Source organism: Tursiops truncatus, chromosome 11 (genome assembly GCF_011762595.2).
Source record: "Tursiops truncatus isolate mTurTru1 chromosome 11, mTurTru1.mat.Y, whole genome shotgun sequence".
Lineage (NCBI taxonomy): Eukaryota > Metazoa > Chordata > Mammalia > Artiodactyla > Delphinidae > Tursiops > Tursiops truncatus.
This window is the reverse complement of record NC_047044.1, coordinates 100,783,324-100,799,373: the sequence shown is the minus strand read 5'-3', so window position 1 is coordinate 100,799,373 and position 16,050 is coordinate 100,783,324. Positions and strand designations below refer to the sequence as shown.

The window sequence follows — 16,050 nt, the reverse complement described above, 5'->3', positions numbered from 1 at the left end:
GTGCTCTACAGTAGGTCCTTATTAGTTATCTATTTTATATATAGTAGTGTGTATATGTCAGTCCCAATCTCCCAATTTATCTCTCCCCCCCTTACCCCCTGGTAGCCATAAGTTTGTTTTCTACACCTGTTACTCTGTTTCTGTTTTGTAGAAAAGATCATTTGTACCCTTTTTTTAGATTCCACATATAAGCGATATCATACGATATTTGCCTTTCTCTGAGTTAAGTACTCACTTTTGGTCTCTCAGTGTAACAACCTTGAGATTCATTCATGTTTATATATCAATAGTTCTTCCCTTTTTATTCATGAGTAATATTTCATGGTTGTTTATTCATTCACCTGTTGACGGCATTTTGTGTTTTTTCCAGCTTGGGGCTATTATAAGTAGAGCTGCTATGAACATTTATTTTAAAAAGCTGGTAATAAAATGTAAAACAGACAGCTAGCGGGAAGCAGCTGCATAGCACAGGGAGATCAGCTCGGTGCTTTGTGACCACCTAGAGGGGTGGGATAGGGAGGGTGGGAGGGAGACACAAGAGGGAGGGGACATGGGGATGTATGTATATGTATAGCTGATTTACTTTGTTATACTCCAATAAAGATGTTAAAAAAAAAAAGCTGGTAATAACCCAAATGTCCATAATAAGTAAATGGATAAACAAATTTGGTAGATTCATACAGTGGAATACTACTTAGCAATAGAAAGGAATGAACTCCTGATATATTCAACAACATGAATCTCAAAAACATTATGCTAAGCAAAAGAAGCCGTTCACCAAAAACGTATATACCGTTTGATCCCATTTCTGTGAAGTCTAAGAACATGCAAAACTAATCTATCCTGATAGAAGTCAGAAAATGGTTGTCTCTGCTGGAGTTGGTGGTAGAAATGGTGCAGGTGTTGACTGAAAAAGGGTGATGAAAATATTTTATATCTTGTTTTGGGTGGTTGGTTATGTGAGAGTTTATTGTCAGAGTGCATTGAACACAATGCTTTAAGTTCTGTTAAATATTAATATATTTAAATATATTATTTAAGCAATAATACATAAAGTACTTCTCAGTTTTGAAACGTAGGCATACTTGAGCCTTATAAAAGAAGACGTTAAGGAAATCAGTACTCAAGTATAATTTGTTACTCTCTTCTTTATCCTGGCGTTTCTTAACTACTCTTTCATCTAACCCTTATCTCCTAAGTTGATGACATGTGATGCTAACTTTTCTCACATTTGTATCTTGCTTCCTCAAATTAAAATACAACAACCTTAATAAAACACATCTTCAGGACTTTAAACCAACATGACACCAAAGCCTATCCTGTAGCTTGACTTCAGCTGAGAGTTTTAAGTGATCTGAGGTGATGGGAATGGTTTATTTTGCATTTCTAGTTTTCAGATTGTTAGAAAGACCCTGCCCCCTTTCCTCTGGCCTGGGACGTCTGCTTTCTCCACGTGTTTCTGAGAGGGAGGGTTTCCTTTTGCTGCAAATATGAAAACCTATACAACTTAATCTTTTCCTGAGTAGAAGGATTTAACTTTCCACTTCTTTCTTGAGTCAATTTTTTTTAAGTCAATTTTCCTTTCCTTAGTCTACAGTCCTTTCCCTGGAACAATATGTTTAGGAAACAATAAGATTTAAAATATAATCATAGGTCTCTTCTTGACGGCTCTTACAGAACGTATTAGGAGGTGTGTGCTTTAATTCCTTCCAGAGCTCCAGTCGAAATGTACCTATAGATGCCCATAAAAAATAATAGCAGTGAGAACGTCAGCTTTGCAAACAAAGAGGTCATAACTTGGAAGCAGCATTGCTCATTAAGAATGCATTTTGTGAAACATTTGCTCTTGCATTATCTACCATTAATGAGTTGGTTATTGTACCTAGACTATGCAGAAAGCAGTGGCATGAGTAATAGATTACAGGCCCCTTGTGGGCAGAGACCACATCTTACATTTCATTTGTCTTCTGTGGTACCAGATACACACAGAAAATGAACAGATCTGCGTAAGAAACAGATAGATGCCGTGTACTTAAAGTAATTCCCAACTCATTTATGTATTAATTCTGGAGCTGTTATATATGTACGTAGGTCTCATGTTTTTGTCCAGCTTTGAAGACGTCCTGCTTGGGGTGATCGAGAAAGAGCCACAAAGTTGCCCAGCTTTCCCAAAACTCCTCCCTCTCCCCGAGTTCATGACAGAGACTGAAACAAAAGTGCCACCCCAAGCTCCTGGCGCCGTGGCCGAAGCTGAGCGCGTGGCCGAGGGCGTGCAGGGTTCCCTGTGCCGTCACCCTCCCCTTGGCTGCAGGCCGCCGGGAGGAGTAAAAGTTCTTCCAGTCCAACAAATTCTAAGACCTTGAGACTTTATCCTCTGTTATCTTAACCTTGGAATCCGTTCAAGCAATTATTACAAAAGCCATTTGAAAGGTTAAAAGTGTCCCTTGTGTAAATTTATTACTAAGGAAATGAAAGCCAAGTTATCTGCCCACAGATAATTGCGCGTTTATTTTTCTATTTCGAGATATTTGCTGGTATGTTGATAGCCTCAAACAGTCATTCTTAACCTTTTGGGGTCACAGACCCCTTTGAGACTCTGATAAGCCTCCTGCCTGCCTGCCCCCCTTCCCGACTCCCTCAAATATGTCTTGTGTCCCCACTGTGTGCCAGGCATTGTTTTGGGGGGGGCTATGCTTTGTACCGCCCCACCTCCAAAAAGTCTGTCTGCACATGTGCACGCCATTTCACATACAATTTTAGGGTTTGTAGATTGAACTCCTGAAGCCCTCCTAGAGTCCAAAAATATCTTAAAAGCAATTGTATGGCTAAAAATACTTGACACTCTTACTAGACAGAATCTTAGTATTTGCAGGCATAATAACGGAGTGTCCTTCAGTTCAGGACCTGCCCAGGGAGACAAGATCCTTAAACTCCTTTAGATCACATGGCTGTGGGGTAGGAGACAAGGAAGTTCACATTTCACTCCAATCAGAATAGGTGACCTGCGCCTGGTCAGCAGGCTGGCTCCTGTGTGTGAGAGCAGCGGCTAGGGGCGGCCTTCAAGGGCGCCCTACCACCTCAGTCTGTGCTTCTTAGAAAGAAGGAATTTTCAAATTATACTGTGGTCACTGAATCTGTGTCTGTAAGCCTCCGTTGCCATTCTAACTGAAAAATTGACCTATTTTCTACAAACCATTGCTCGGGAGTTGATGTCTTTTCATATGTGGTAAAGGACTGCACATCTGCGGGGACGTGAGTGATGACACCTGTCACTCTGACTTTAAACCCAGAATTGCTGTTGTGTTCTCTCATCAGTGTTCAGCTCATGCTGAAAGGAAGAGATCTAAACTCTAAAGGAGACTGTTTCTCTAAAGAACTGGCATTCTGGCAATTCAAGAAGGCTCTGAAAAGCCTCGCGGAAAGCAGACTCTCACTCTGGGTGTTTGGTTTTCTGTGTGTTGCGTTGTGATACCTGACAGCTCCTTGGAGCACACACGCCATCCGGGCCCACAGTGCTGCCCTCGCCCTGGCCGCCCAGACCACACGGCCTTCACACGTCATCCTTTAGGGTTAGCGGATTCACTGCAGATGGGACCGTCACACACATTTAACGGGGAAAAGCTGTCATCTCGGAACTTACTTAACATAGCGATCTGGCATGCACAGATGAGGAGGACCATGTGACAGCGTCACATAAGGTGGCGTGCAGACACGATGTGAGAGTGAAATTAAGGAGAGGTCACTTTTATTTTACCCTGAACCATAGAGACTTAACGTGCTCGACTTTACCGAGGAAACGTCTGCATAGTGATGCTATTTGGATTCAACGCACTTCATTTGTGGCTTGGAGACGACTGTATTCTACCATTTGCTTTTGAGAGCCCAGCTTGACGTGCTGGAAGTCTAAATCTTGGCAGAGAAAAACTGGATTCCAAACATTTTCTGAAATGCTTAACGAGTGAAGCATCTTTTAGTTTCCCTAACACAGTGCCCTGCGTATGGCTACATTGAGTGTTCGTGTCTGTTCTCTTAGAGTCTATTTTTTATGTTACTGACTTTTGTCCAGAAATCACTTAGTAGTTTCAAATAATCGATTTAAAACTATTGGGTTATTACTTCTTAACCCACAGAAAGACAAATTAGAATTTTTTCTTGTTCTTATGGGTTTTGGAGAAAGAAAACAATTTTAGGCAAGAACTGGTGTTAGAATTAGCCTCTATTCAGCCTTAGAGCTCTAATTTAATAGTAGAACCAAACCATGACTCAACTATTTATAACAGAAAGGCCTTTGGGAAAAGTGGGGTCTGCTACTTCCACAATTATAGATTAAGGTTGAAATGAAAAAAGTACAGAAACTCTGGCTCCCTTTCTCCCAATCACAAAGTAGCATTAGGGTCCCTTTTGCTAAACCACCGCCGTGTAAAATCTTAGAAATTTTTCAGTGATCATGTATTTTTATAGTTAGTGTACTTCAGCGAAGCTATTCCTGTAATTGTAAACACTTGATTAAATAATCTGATTCAAATATGAGGAAGTCTGTTTTTCACTGGAACAAGTTTTTGACCTATAGAAACACTCTGTTTTATGTTTACCTTAAACATATATTTCTCAGAAACCACAGTTCTCTGAGCCAAGACTTATTTTGCTATATTGAGATTCACTCCAGGTAACACATTTTCAGTGTGTTGCTGGAATAATTGACATTACATATCAGTCTTATGTTTTTAAGATAATTTAGGTCCTTGTATATGTAAGTTTCAGAGTACTATCATCAGACAGGACTGGAATATGAATGTGTGATCAAAGTACTGTTACTCATACTCTGAAGAGAAACGCATGTGATTTTTGCAGATTAATTGCATTCTTTGAGCTCTTAGCTGCTGGTGCCTGACAGGTAGTCCATCAGGAAGACTGGTCTATGGTAGCACTGTTATAATAATAAACACACAGAAAATGAGCACATCAGTGCCCGCGCAGTGCTGGATCAATAGAATATACAGTCCTAGGGAGCTGACGACAGAATCCCATCAACAGAACTTATGCCTCAGATTATCAGATGTTTGAAGCAAAATAAATTCTGAGTGAGATCAGGAGAATAAAAGGGATGATGTGAGGAAACCCTGTGCTGTGAGCCGCGGGTAAGTTGTGGTCGGTCCCTGGGGAGGACCTAGCACGTCTAGACTGTGACGCTTAGTTAAGCCAGAATAGTGGCAACCATCGTGTAAGATGGTGCAAGATCTTGACGTCTTGGATTCCAGCTCAACTCAGCAAATACCTGTCGAATGTGTCACATGCTGGTCATTATGCGTTCAAGTCCCGCCCTCCAGGAGCTCAGGTCTAGTGGGGGAGCAGTTCGGCAAACACTTAATTATGACATATGCTTTTTTTTTTTTTTTTTAAGTCCAAAGATGTGTGAAAAACTATGGGAGCAAAGAAGCACTTGAGACTGTTTCCCCCTAGAGGAGTCTTGAAGGACAAGGACTCAGGGCGGGAAGACACCTTAGGAGCCCACGCTTGTTATTTGACTCCTGGGAGATTTGGGGATTGACCAGCAAGATATGGACAAATGAAAATATAAGTTTAAATGACCAACAAAACAGAATCAGTTGTTCCTTTTTTTTTTTTTTTTGCGGTAGCGGGCCTCTCACTGTTGTGGCCTCTCCCATTGCGGAGCACAGGCTCCGGACGCACAGGCTCAGCGGCCATGGCTCACGGGCCCAGCCGCTCCGCCGCACATGGGATCTTCCCAGACCCTGGCACGAACCCGTGTCCCCTGCAACGGCGTTGTTCCTATTTATTTTTATTATTACCTGTGACTTTTTCTGCTTCCTAATTTTTTTTAATGTTTATTCACTCTGTTAAATCTCCTAGACTAAAACAACTTTCCCCTGAAATAAATAAAATTAGGGAGTTAGTGTATAATGGAGAAGATCCCACGTGACCTTTCATGAACCTGAGGGCAGTAGCAGACTTTAAGATTTCCATTTTGGGAGGATAAAGTCCTCTGTGGAGACTTGAAAGGTCTAGTGACAGAACATGCATTTGTTAGAAATGAAATCTTTTTTGAAAGATAAATCCATCTTTTTCTTTGGAGATAATAAATTCTCATTTATAGTTGGAGATTAATATTAATTTGATACAAATTAGTGCAATGCTCTAGTACAGAGGCTGCTTCTGTTGTCATTGTTTACGGCATTAACTTTGTAAGGAAGTTAATTTATTTAGCAAGAGGGAGGCTGTTCTTACTTCACAGTATTTGTTTAGGTTTTCTGCTGTTTCCCCCAAAATGTTCATGAGTATTAGCCACGCATAAAAGAGAAGCTGCTTCCCATCTGCTGTGAGCCTTCCAGTATTTGGAGATCATGGGACCACTGATTTGTGAGGTGCAGTTAAACTATGTCACATGAAAAGAACCAGACCAGGGGCCAAAGATAACAGTGCTATGTAGACTCTCGGGGGCCAGCGAAGGTTTTGTTTTACAAGATCGTGTCCGTGTTTGGTCAGTGAAGCTGAGGCAGAAGGTGAATAAAAGAACGTTACTTTAAAGGCATTAAAGAACACGCCGGAGGAAAGCATTTTTAGTGCAAAGCGTTCCGAACGGGGTAGAAGTACCGGGTCAGCCCAGAGCAGCCAAGCGCAGCCTGTTTCCCTCCCAGCTGTGGATGCCAAAGCTGGCCTCGCATCCCCTGCCCTCAGATACCGCGCTTCTCGCGTGCCCTTCCTCCTTCCGCCCTCCCTCCCTTCCATCCTTCCTCGGGACCTCTCGAGAGTTCACATGAACCTTAGGTTAAACAAGATGGATTCGCATCTCTTATAACCAAGCCTACAAGTCATTCAGACCTGAAAATTGTTTTCATACTTTATGTATTTCGTTTGTAAGGCTGGGGGAGGGGCGTATTTTATGGAAACAGATTGAACCAGGAAACATGACTGTGGCCATGAGAGAGAGAGACCACCCTCCTCACTAGTGAAGAAAGTGTTTGAACCCCACACCTGCGCCTGACCTCCAGCTCTGACATTTCATGCCTTTCACTTTCTAATGGCTTAACGATCTTGCGATCTTTCGGAAGGACAGTAGCTGTGTGTGTGTGTGCTCACAACCAGATGCCGGTCACCTGGCACCACCCGTGGGGTTGAGCTACAAAAACCGGGACGGGGTCAACGGTACAAGGAATCCTGTATCCGAGCAAAGTCTCAGAAACAAGTGTCTGACCAAACACGTGATCAGGTGTTCTTGGCCCTTCCACTGGGCTGATTATTCCACTCATTCGAGAAAGGCTTCGTGAAGAGAACGGGGTCTGAAGGAATTTGGAGAATTTTGGCTTATCCTTAAGTGCCCAGAAGAGGTTTGTGTAATTTACACTGCCAGGTTGCCATGGCTTTCCTAGTGAAAAGAGAGAACTTAAATGCCTTCTTTGCTGCCTACTGACTAAAAAAAATATATTTCCTATCCTTCTGAGAGAAATTACTGAGATTATTTTTAAAGAGAGTGAGGGCGGGGTGGGTTGGGGAGCGGGGAGGAGAGCATTACCGAGTCAGACACCCTTATCCTGCCTACGTAACTTCAGCCACACAGTCATGTCTTATCTGCTTGCTAACTGTATGGCGATAGGCCTTGTATTTTAAAGTTGCACGAATAGTAGCATGAGTATCGTTAAAAGATTGCAAGCCGGGGCTTCCCTGGTGGCGCAGTGGTTAAGAATCCGCCTGCCAATGCAGAGGACATGGGTTCGAGCCCTGGTCCGGGAAGATCCCACATGCTGCGGAACAACTAAGCCCGTGTGCCACAAGTACTGAGCCTGCGCTCTAGAACCCACGAGCCACAACTACTGCACCCGTGTGCTGCAACTACTGAAGCCTGCACACGTAGAGCCCGTGCTCCGCAACAAGGGAAGCCACCGCAATGAGAAGCCCGCGCACCGCAACGAAGAGTAGCCCCCGCTCGCCACAACTAGAGAAAGCCTGTGCACAGCAACGAAGACCCAACGCAGCCAAAAATAAATAAATAAAATAAATAACTTTTTAAAAAAAATTATAGTCATTAAAAAAAAAGATTGCAAGCCACCTTCATGATTTGGAGTTGAAAGTTATTTGAAGTCAAATATGGAACAAATGACAAATGTCTTAAAAGAAGGGATTTATAGAAATATTTGTTAAAACATAAACTAGAGAGGTAAATCCCCAGACAGCTTCCAGAACGAACTCACGCACCATGCCAACGAGAGTCAGAGGTTTCCCGATGAAGGTGCGTCAAGGACATTTGCCATTCCCTCTGTGACCCTCTCAACTAGCCTCTGAAAATCTGATCAACTTTGGATTTTGCTGCTAGAGACATTAAAAAAGCAGAAACTATTTGTATCAAATACCATCAGCTTGCTCTCCCTCGTGTCTGTGGTACCTACAATATTCAGACATGAAATCTAACATGGAAATTTGCTTTCCTTATCTTTCTTGCAGAATTAAGAGGAAAATAGATGTTAATAGATGGTGTTTTAACAGATATGATCAGGCGATGGTACATTGCCTGTTGCCTCAAACATTGCTTTTTTCAACCCCAGATCTCCAAAGCGTGACGTAAACCAGGACAGGGCAATTCTAGGCAGAATTTCACAGCTCTGCTATTGAAGTCCTGTGTTCATCAACAGGAAGAAGATTGCCCCCAAACGTGTTCTTAGCGCGGGGAGTCTCATGTGGGCATCATTAGGTGGTTCAGGGTCTTCCTATTCTTTGCTCCACTGTGGGGTTTCTTACCTCCAAGAGTGATGTAGGAACAGCTGAGCTGAGCCTCACACACCACAGTGCCCTTAAAGCCCACCTGGACCTCGGCGGGGCGGCTGGGCAGCGGCCGGTACCCAGGCGTGGTGGGTGGGAGGAAGGCTCGCAGCATGGTGGGTCCCAGAGCACTCAGAGCACCTCTGCTGGTCCCGTCTCGGCGCCCCGCGAGGCTGTGCCTCGTGTCAGGTGACGGCGATCACTCCAAGTTTGAGAATGCCAGAACCACACCACCTTCCCCGGTCCTTTTCAACCTGGCCGTCTTCTTTCTTCCCTGCGGCGCCTGCTGCCTACCCAGGCCAGCCTTGCCCCGTGGCCGCCCAGGAGAACTGGGGGTGAGACGTGAGGGCTGTGTCCGCCCGTCGGCTCCTCACCTCCCTGACGGTGACAGGCTCTGGTTTGCATGGGCCACCACCAGCTGCTCCAGTGCCCCTCGCTCAGGACAGAAATAGGCTTGTCCCGGCTGGAAACGTGCGCCTGAGAGGCGGGAGCTGCGGTGGAATGTGGCTCTCTCTGTGAAACTATTTTAAGGAGAAAAAGTTAGGCCCAGTTCTACCCGTTATCTTGCTTTGCTCTCAGGAGCCAGGACTGTTGGTAAATCTGTTTCTCCTCCTTGACTATTTAAACTGTACATTCAAACTGCATATTAACTGGGGTGAAAAGAACCGTTTCAAAATGACCCCATTTTAATCTTAAAGTCACGTTGCTTTAGAGATAAATGGTCAGGTCCTGAGGAAATCTCCACAGTGTCTCCATGAGGCTTCAGACCAGCCTTCCCTTCCTCCCCTTCAACATCTGAGAGATGCGTTCACAGCATCTTCCCCCTCCATCTGCATTTCAGTTTTCTCGTAGTAATAACATCGTCAAACCGCTTTTCTATTTCTATCAACAGTTTCCTTGGCATCCAGTCCTCATGAGAACCTAGTTCCTTATGTCAAATGCCACAAATGTGTAACATCCCCCAAAATGGCACCCAGAATATTTCTACTTATATGTTCTACTGAAGAGACACAAATGGCTGTTCTTCCCCTGCTACTGGGCTTCGAATTTCTTAGTTGTGTGTTTCTCTCCCCTGTTACCTCTTTCCTGCTTTGATAGTTTTGGAAAGTCCCATCTCCAAGGAAAGGAAGCTTTCACTCTAACCAAAGAATAGAGCAGGATCCTGGTTTTGTAACGAGGCTTAAAGCCTCCAAAACATACAACGTCTTCGGATATTTTAGTCGCTGAATGTCGGCGATCCGATCCACTGTCGCTCAGGGGAGCACAGAGCAGGTGGGTCGGCGTGTGGGAAGCTGTTGGGGCAGCTGGCGCTGGGGATTAGGGTTGATGGACCGGGAACGGCCTGGAATCGAGTTCTCAGAGACTCGCTTAATGATCTTGAGATGAAAGAATTTCTTTCTGATATTAAGGCTCTCAGCGCATAGGCTTTAGAACGCAGACGTTCTTTTTTCCAGAGTATCCATGTATCAAAGAGGAGTGTGTGTGTGTGTTTCTAAGAGGACACAATGGTTCCATCAAGAAAAAGCTGCCGCCCCCCCGCCCCCACACGCAGGTAAGATAAAGATTCCTGGTGCTCGAATCACACAAGAAGTTGACTCCGTTGCCCCCTTTAGGCAAGTTGATAGTTCAAATTTGTAGGGTCCTTTTAAAGACATCTGCTTAACACAGCACTAAAGCGACATCTCCGGTACCCTTTGATTTCTGAATCTTGACTAACAAAGCAGAAACGCCCACCGAGTCACTGGTCAGGTGAGTGGGGGGAAAAGTTGTCAAAAGATCACAGCTGTTTTAATGACCAAATTATAGTCATATAATTAAATATTTTGTAAGTCTAAATTTTTAAAATAATTTCTTTTAAAAATACGTTGGTTTTCATCGCCCTACCATAACGTGGCAGCTCTTTCAGTGAAGTGTTTTTAACATGTATATATAGTTAGTGTATTATTTATATGACTAATGCCACCAGATCCTCCACTAGATATTTATAAATGTATTTTGGACCTGTTTAGCCTTTGCTATAAAAATGACCTAGACAGGCACATATTAAGGTATATAATTTGTTTGAAAATTGTTAAATGAATCAGTGGCAGCTACATTATGCCACAGTGTTCTTTCACTACTAAATCATGCAGTCAGAGTTGCACCTCATCTTTCAACAGTTGTAAATATTACGTGCAGACACTTTGAAGTCAGAGATCGATGACTGAATTTTGTTTTTCCTGCACTGTGTCCTCACTTAGGGCTTTCAAAGCCGATCTTTCAGTTACTAACACCTTCCTGGGAGAAGGGGGAGGGACGGAGGCTTCCAGGCCTAATCTGTGCTTCAGGTTTCCCATACTTAACAAAGAAGACGAGCGTGCGTGGGTGTGCGCCGGGCCTGCGGCGGCAGGGACGTTTCAGGGCTGGAGCTTAGAGTCGAGGCTCGTTTTCAGTCTGTTCACCCACTTAAGAAGCACTCGCCGCGTGCCTGTTGTGTTCAGGTGTGTGTGTGCGCGTGTGTGTGTGTGCACATGCGTGTGTTCTCTGTGGGCCTAAAAAGCCCCAGTGCGAGGTTTTCAAGCTGGAACTCCAGTGACTGGTCTCATTTATTCAAGAAGTATGTATTTCCCTCAAGATGGAAAGTGAATGTCTTTCCATTTTGTAGTTTTGAAGATGCTCATGGTTGGTTTGATGTGTTTTTTTCAGTGTCCATTTATGGAATTTGGTTTTACAACAAGGAAGAATGCCAAAGAATTGCAGAGCTTATGAAAAAGTAAGTGCTGCGGGCTGAGTATTTGTCGGGACCTGGTGCTTTGTGTTTCTAAGTGTACGCAGCTACGCTGTAATCTAAACAGAGCACGTCTCTGACAGCAGTCCTTTTCGCCGTGGTTAGGAACACATTCACCATTACTTAATAAATGAAAAATAAACATAAATGACAATGTTTTACATTTCCACCAGGTAAGATTTATTGTGTAGAAGGGTTCCCCTCATTTTTCCTGCACGTGTGCAGAATCTATAATATGAATTTTTCCAGATGGTAGTTCACCTTAATATTATCCTCCTTTGTAAATTAGCAGCTTTCTCCCTTGGAAAGGTATCAGTATATCTCAGTGAAGAGAACATTCAGAGCCCTTCTAAAAGGCTGTCCCAGATTCTCTGGGGTGCCCACATCCTTCCTGCCCTGAAAGCTGCCCGTGGGGCTCAGACCTCCCTCCCTTCTGACCCTGCGAGGGCTTCGGAGAGTCTGTATTTTCAGTTCCTTTGGGAGTATCTGAGCTAATACTGATTTAGTGATCAGTAGACAGACCCTCTGTCTGTCTGTCTCTCTCTTGTTACTAGTCTCTTTTCTTGTTAATCTCACGAGGCCTTGTGATTCACCCCAGTCTGCACTGGGGGAAACTGAAATGACTGTGCCTGTCCCGCTCTCGCTGCCCTGAGGACCCCGAGAGCAGGCCCGGGTCAGCGCGCCGTCTCCTCTGGGATCCATCAGCCCCTTTCACGGGTCCTTGAGCCCCAGGCCTGCTCACTGGGACGCAGTTATTTCCCTGCACTTATGCAGATGGTTTAGAGCCCCAGAAGGAAATGAGTTTCCTGCACGTGCTGGATCTGACCCAGGACCGGACTCGGCCGGACACAGGGTCTGCCTGCCGCCAGCGCGGCTTCGACAGAGCAGCTCCGTCTGCAGAAGAACCATTTTTCAACTTTAAATCCCGGGTCGAGGAACTGGCTAAAGAGTGACCCCAGAATATGGAATGTGGGGGGGACTGTTTATAAATAGGATTGATTTCTGAAAAGCCTAGCTTGCGAGAGCCCGTTTTAGGTAACCGCAGGTGGTGATTAGGCTGTGCTCAAACTGGCATTTACCACCATAACAGCGAGTTCCTAGAACACCCGTGTTATTGTAAACTGTGCAATGGATGACGATAGCAGGATCTCACGCAGATTAAAAAACACCCCGTTGCCCGGCCAAGAGGCCACGTAAAGACTGTCAGGTTCCCCGGTGATTCCTTCACAGCCGGGGCTGGGAACTGGTCGTGGGTGAGCAACAAGCCGCCGACGTGTGTGGATTCCCTGCCCGTCCTCCCTTAGAACTGAACCTCCCACCGAGCCCTCAGGTCTCCTTCCCCGTAAACGTCGCGGCGATTATGAAGGAGCGTGGGCTGCGGTCAGAGTCCACGCAGCAGGCAGTGTTCCCCTCAGCCGCGCTGTAGCACGGAGGAGCGACCTGGCCTCCGTCTGTGTTGTTTTCAGGAAAGCAGAAGGCGCTGCTCACTGCTATGTTTTCGTACCTTCTCCCGGGGTGGAACCTTCGCTGTGTTTCTAAACCACAGGATTCGAGGGGCTGGAATCAGCCGCGCTTTGCCTTCAAGGCCCTTTGGAACCAGGGGCAGACGCCCGATTTGCCGTGCGGTTTGCCCAGGGCTTGAGAACCCTAAATTGGGTTTCCTCAGCAACACACGAGTCCTTTCTACTGCTCTCAGTGAGGAGTTGGCAAACTTCTTCTGAGAAAGACCAGTAGTGAATACTTTCGGCCTTGCAAGGCCGACCGGTCTCCATCCCAGCTGCTCAGCCCTGCCCTGGCTGTGTGACAGCTGCCACAGGCCACGCGTCATTAACTTTCTGTACAAAGCAGGCCCGGGCGGGGGTGGCCCTCCCCACTCCGGAGGCGTCCGTGTGGGCAGTGTACTCGGGACCTCAACTCCCATGTTTCTTCTTTCAGTTCCAGCAGTCTTATTTCTAATGTGATTATGACAAGATAAAAACAACTGGGTGAGAACTGGATTGTTTCAAACACCGGTTGTGTTGAGTTGGCTTTTCTGGTGTGGCTTTCCCTTCCTTTTTTCTAGCCTCACTCAGTACGAACAGCTGAAAGCGCACCACGGAGCGGGGGCGGCAGTGGGAGCGTCCCCCGTGGGCCTCGGCTCGGGAGATCGCAAGGAGGTGGACATCCTGCGGATGCTCACCAAGGCCAGAGACGAATACGCAAAGGTGAGTCTCGTCTCCCTGCGATGTGTGCTTAAACTCCACGGTGGGGACCTGCGCCCTGAGACGGACTTGGCGCCGTTCCTCCCGTCAAACAAAAGTGCAGGAGAAATACAATCTGTATCGGCTTTTAGTAGGCTGAACACTGTTTGCTTTTAAGTGGATTCAAAGGCAGCCCAGGAAATCAGTAACCTTCGTATATACAAATAGCCTCCAATAAGAAGACCCCATTGACAGCAGCAACAAATTAATATAAAATTCTTCGGGATAAAATTAACAAGAAATGAGCACAACCTGTGTGGAATAATCATGGCTATCCTTGGTGGTACTAGGGCACTAGCAGTAGGAAGGACATCCAACCCCCTTCCTCTGAAAATCGGCCGTCGGTGGAAAGAATTAAGCATTTTTCCTGCCTGGCCAGGGGCACCGGATAATCCAGGTTGATGCGGGAAAGGCCTTCTCCACCACGGAGCTCCAGCTGTTAAATGTGGACGGAATGACAGAGCCTAAAGCCCTGGTGGAGTAACTGAGTCAGGCGCGGACCATCAGTAACGTTCGTGCTGTGAGAAAGGCGGACGGAAACCTGACCACGGGCGGGTCGGGCAGCCGCGCACAGTGGCCGAACGTCAAGTACGCGGCACGCCTGGAAGTGCTCCTGCCAGAAGAGATGATCCTGAACCTAAGTCTTGAGCGCTAACAGAAAATGACAGGGGAGGGGAACAGGGCAGGTAGAAAACAAGTTAAATGACACGAGGAAGCAGTCAGAAAGGCCGCGTGCGGCGTGGGCTCCTCGGGGACAGCCGCCAGGCTTCTGCGCATGCCTTGGAGGCGGGGCCAGAGGCCGCACTACTGGACACAGACACCCCCGCGGGCGTCTCTGGGCGAGTCCCGAAGGTGGTCAGCGCTGCCCGCCCGAGGGCTTGTTGAACGAATGTGAACAAAGCGCGGTGTCGCCTGCCCGCCCTGTCACGGCCCCGACCCAGTTGCTTTCTCCCCAGCTTCGGCCAGTAACAGCAAGCTCTGGATCCGCTTTTTATTTTGTTTGATTCTTCAACAGCCGTGGAAAAACGTCCCAGTGACTTAATTACACTTTACTAACTGTACTATGTCAGGCGCAGTGAAGATTCATCTTAAAGGCGCCATTTTTGCCCTCGAGGAACTTAGGTTCTGTGACGACGGCAATAACAGTGGCCAGTATAGATAAGAAATGCAAACGCTGAAGAAAAATTATTTTCTTTCTTCTCCCTCCCTCCTCCCAACACAAAGACACAGACGCAAACACACATACTGTATTGTTTCTATTTTATGATGTTTTGACTTGTTGAAAGTCTAGCTGGGGAGAGACTGTCCCTCCCCAACCAGCCAATTCTCCGAGATACCAGAGGCCTAGCCAGGAGGGTGCCTGTGACCGGGAGACCCAGCCCTGTCTGCCCGCCTACCCCGGGGCGAGAGTCCTCCGCCCCTGTCGTATCAGGGCCACTCCTGTCATCTGGAGCCCCTGAAATGATTCAAACACACCCGTCCTAAAGTGCAGAGACCCCGGCAAAGGCTGCAGCCTTAGCTCTGCCCTCGCTTCTGCTTCCCGCCCGCCCGTCACGAGGCACCCTCTGCAACAGGGGGCCCTGCGGGGCTGCTGAGCCTGTCTCCAGGCCCGGGGATGGGAGCGGGTGATGCACTGCTCCCTGAGCCTCTGAACGCAGAGCTCACGCACACTCAGGAGTACCGGTGCCCGGTCCCGGGGACTGACCTCTGGCCATCACTTTGTACTGTACCCACAGCTCGCGGTGTTTCTCTATTCTGTTTGCCCTTCAGAATCTACATCTCCTTCGAGGCCCAGGAAGAATGCCGCTTCTTACAGGGAGTTTTCCCAGATCTCTTCACTCAGATTGATGTCCCTTCCACTGCACTCACCAGTGTGTCACCCTTTAGAATGTATTTTGTTCTTCCTCATTTGTTACACTCACGGCAGCCTCTCCCGCTGTGCATAAACTTGTTGAGGTCGAAAGAACGTTCTATCCGGTTGTGACAGTGTTGACATGAAGGGAAGACAGAGGTCTAATCAGTGTGCAGACTCTGCTTTTCTATAAGTTCAAATACATGTCATATGCATAATGTTCATTGCTCCAACTGTGCGATAGATAACAGAAGAAGCTCTTCCTTCCGCCGTCACAGGCCAGGTGACGCCACATCACATCCAGAAGTGGCTGCACGGTCCTGTGAGCCCTGGTCCACATCCTTCTCGGTTTCTCACTGCCCAGAGTGTAAGCCCCGGGCCCCTCCGAGCGCCCTGCCACGCGGTCTCGGGTGACCCTT

General features: G+C 46.6%; 1 protein-coding gene across 3 annotated transcripts in view; it reads left to right on the top strand.

Moving 5' to 3' along the window:
* Positions 1-16,050, top strand: part of DCP1B (decapping mRNA 1B) — a 50,457-nt gene that overhangs the window by 24,650 nt on the left and 9,757 nt on the right. For all 3 annotated transcript variants that reach the window (XR_002174523.3, XM_073789177.1, XM_019925880.3), the window contains exons 4-5: positions 11,458-11,524; positions 13,602-13,743. Coding sequence is in view for 2 of the 3 variants with exons in the window: in XM_073789177.1 (XP_073645278.1) it covers positions 11,458-11,524; positions 13,602-13,743 (209 nt within the window). In the remaining variant the exon portion in view is untranslated. The remainder of the gene's footprint in view (positions 1-11,457; positions 11,525-13,601; positions 13,744-16,050) is intronic.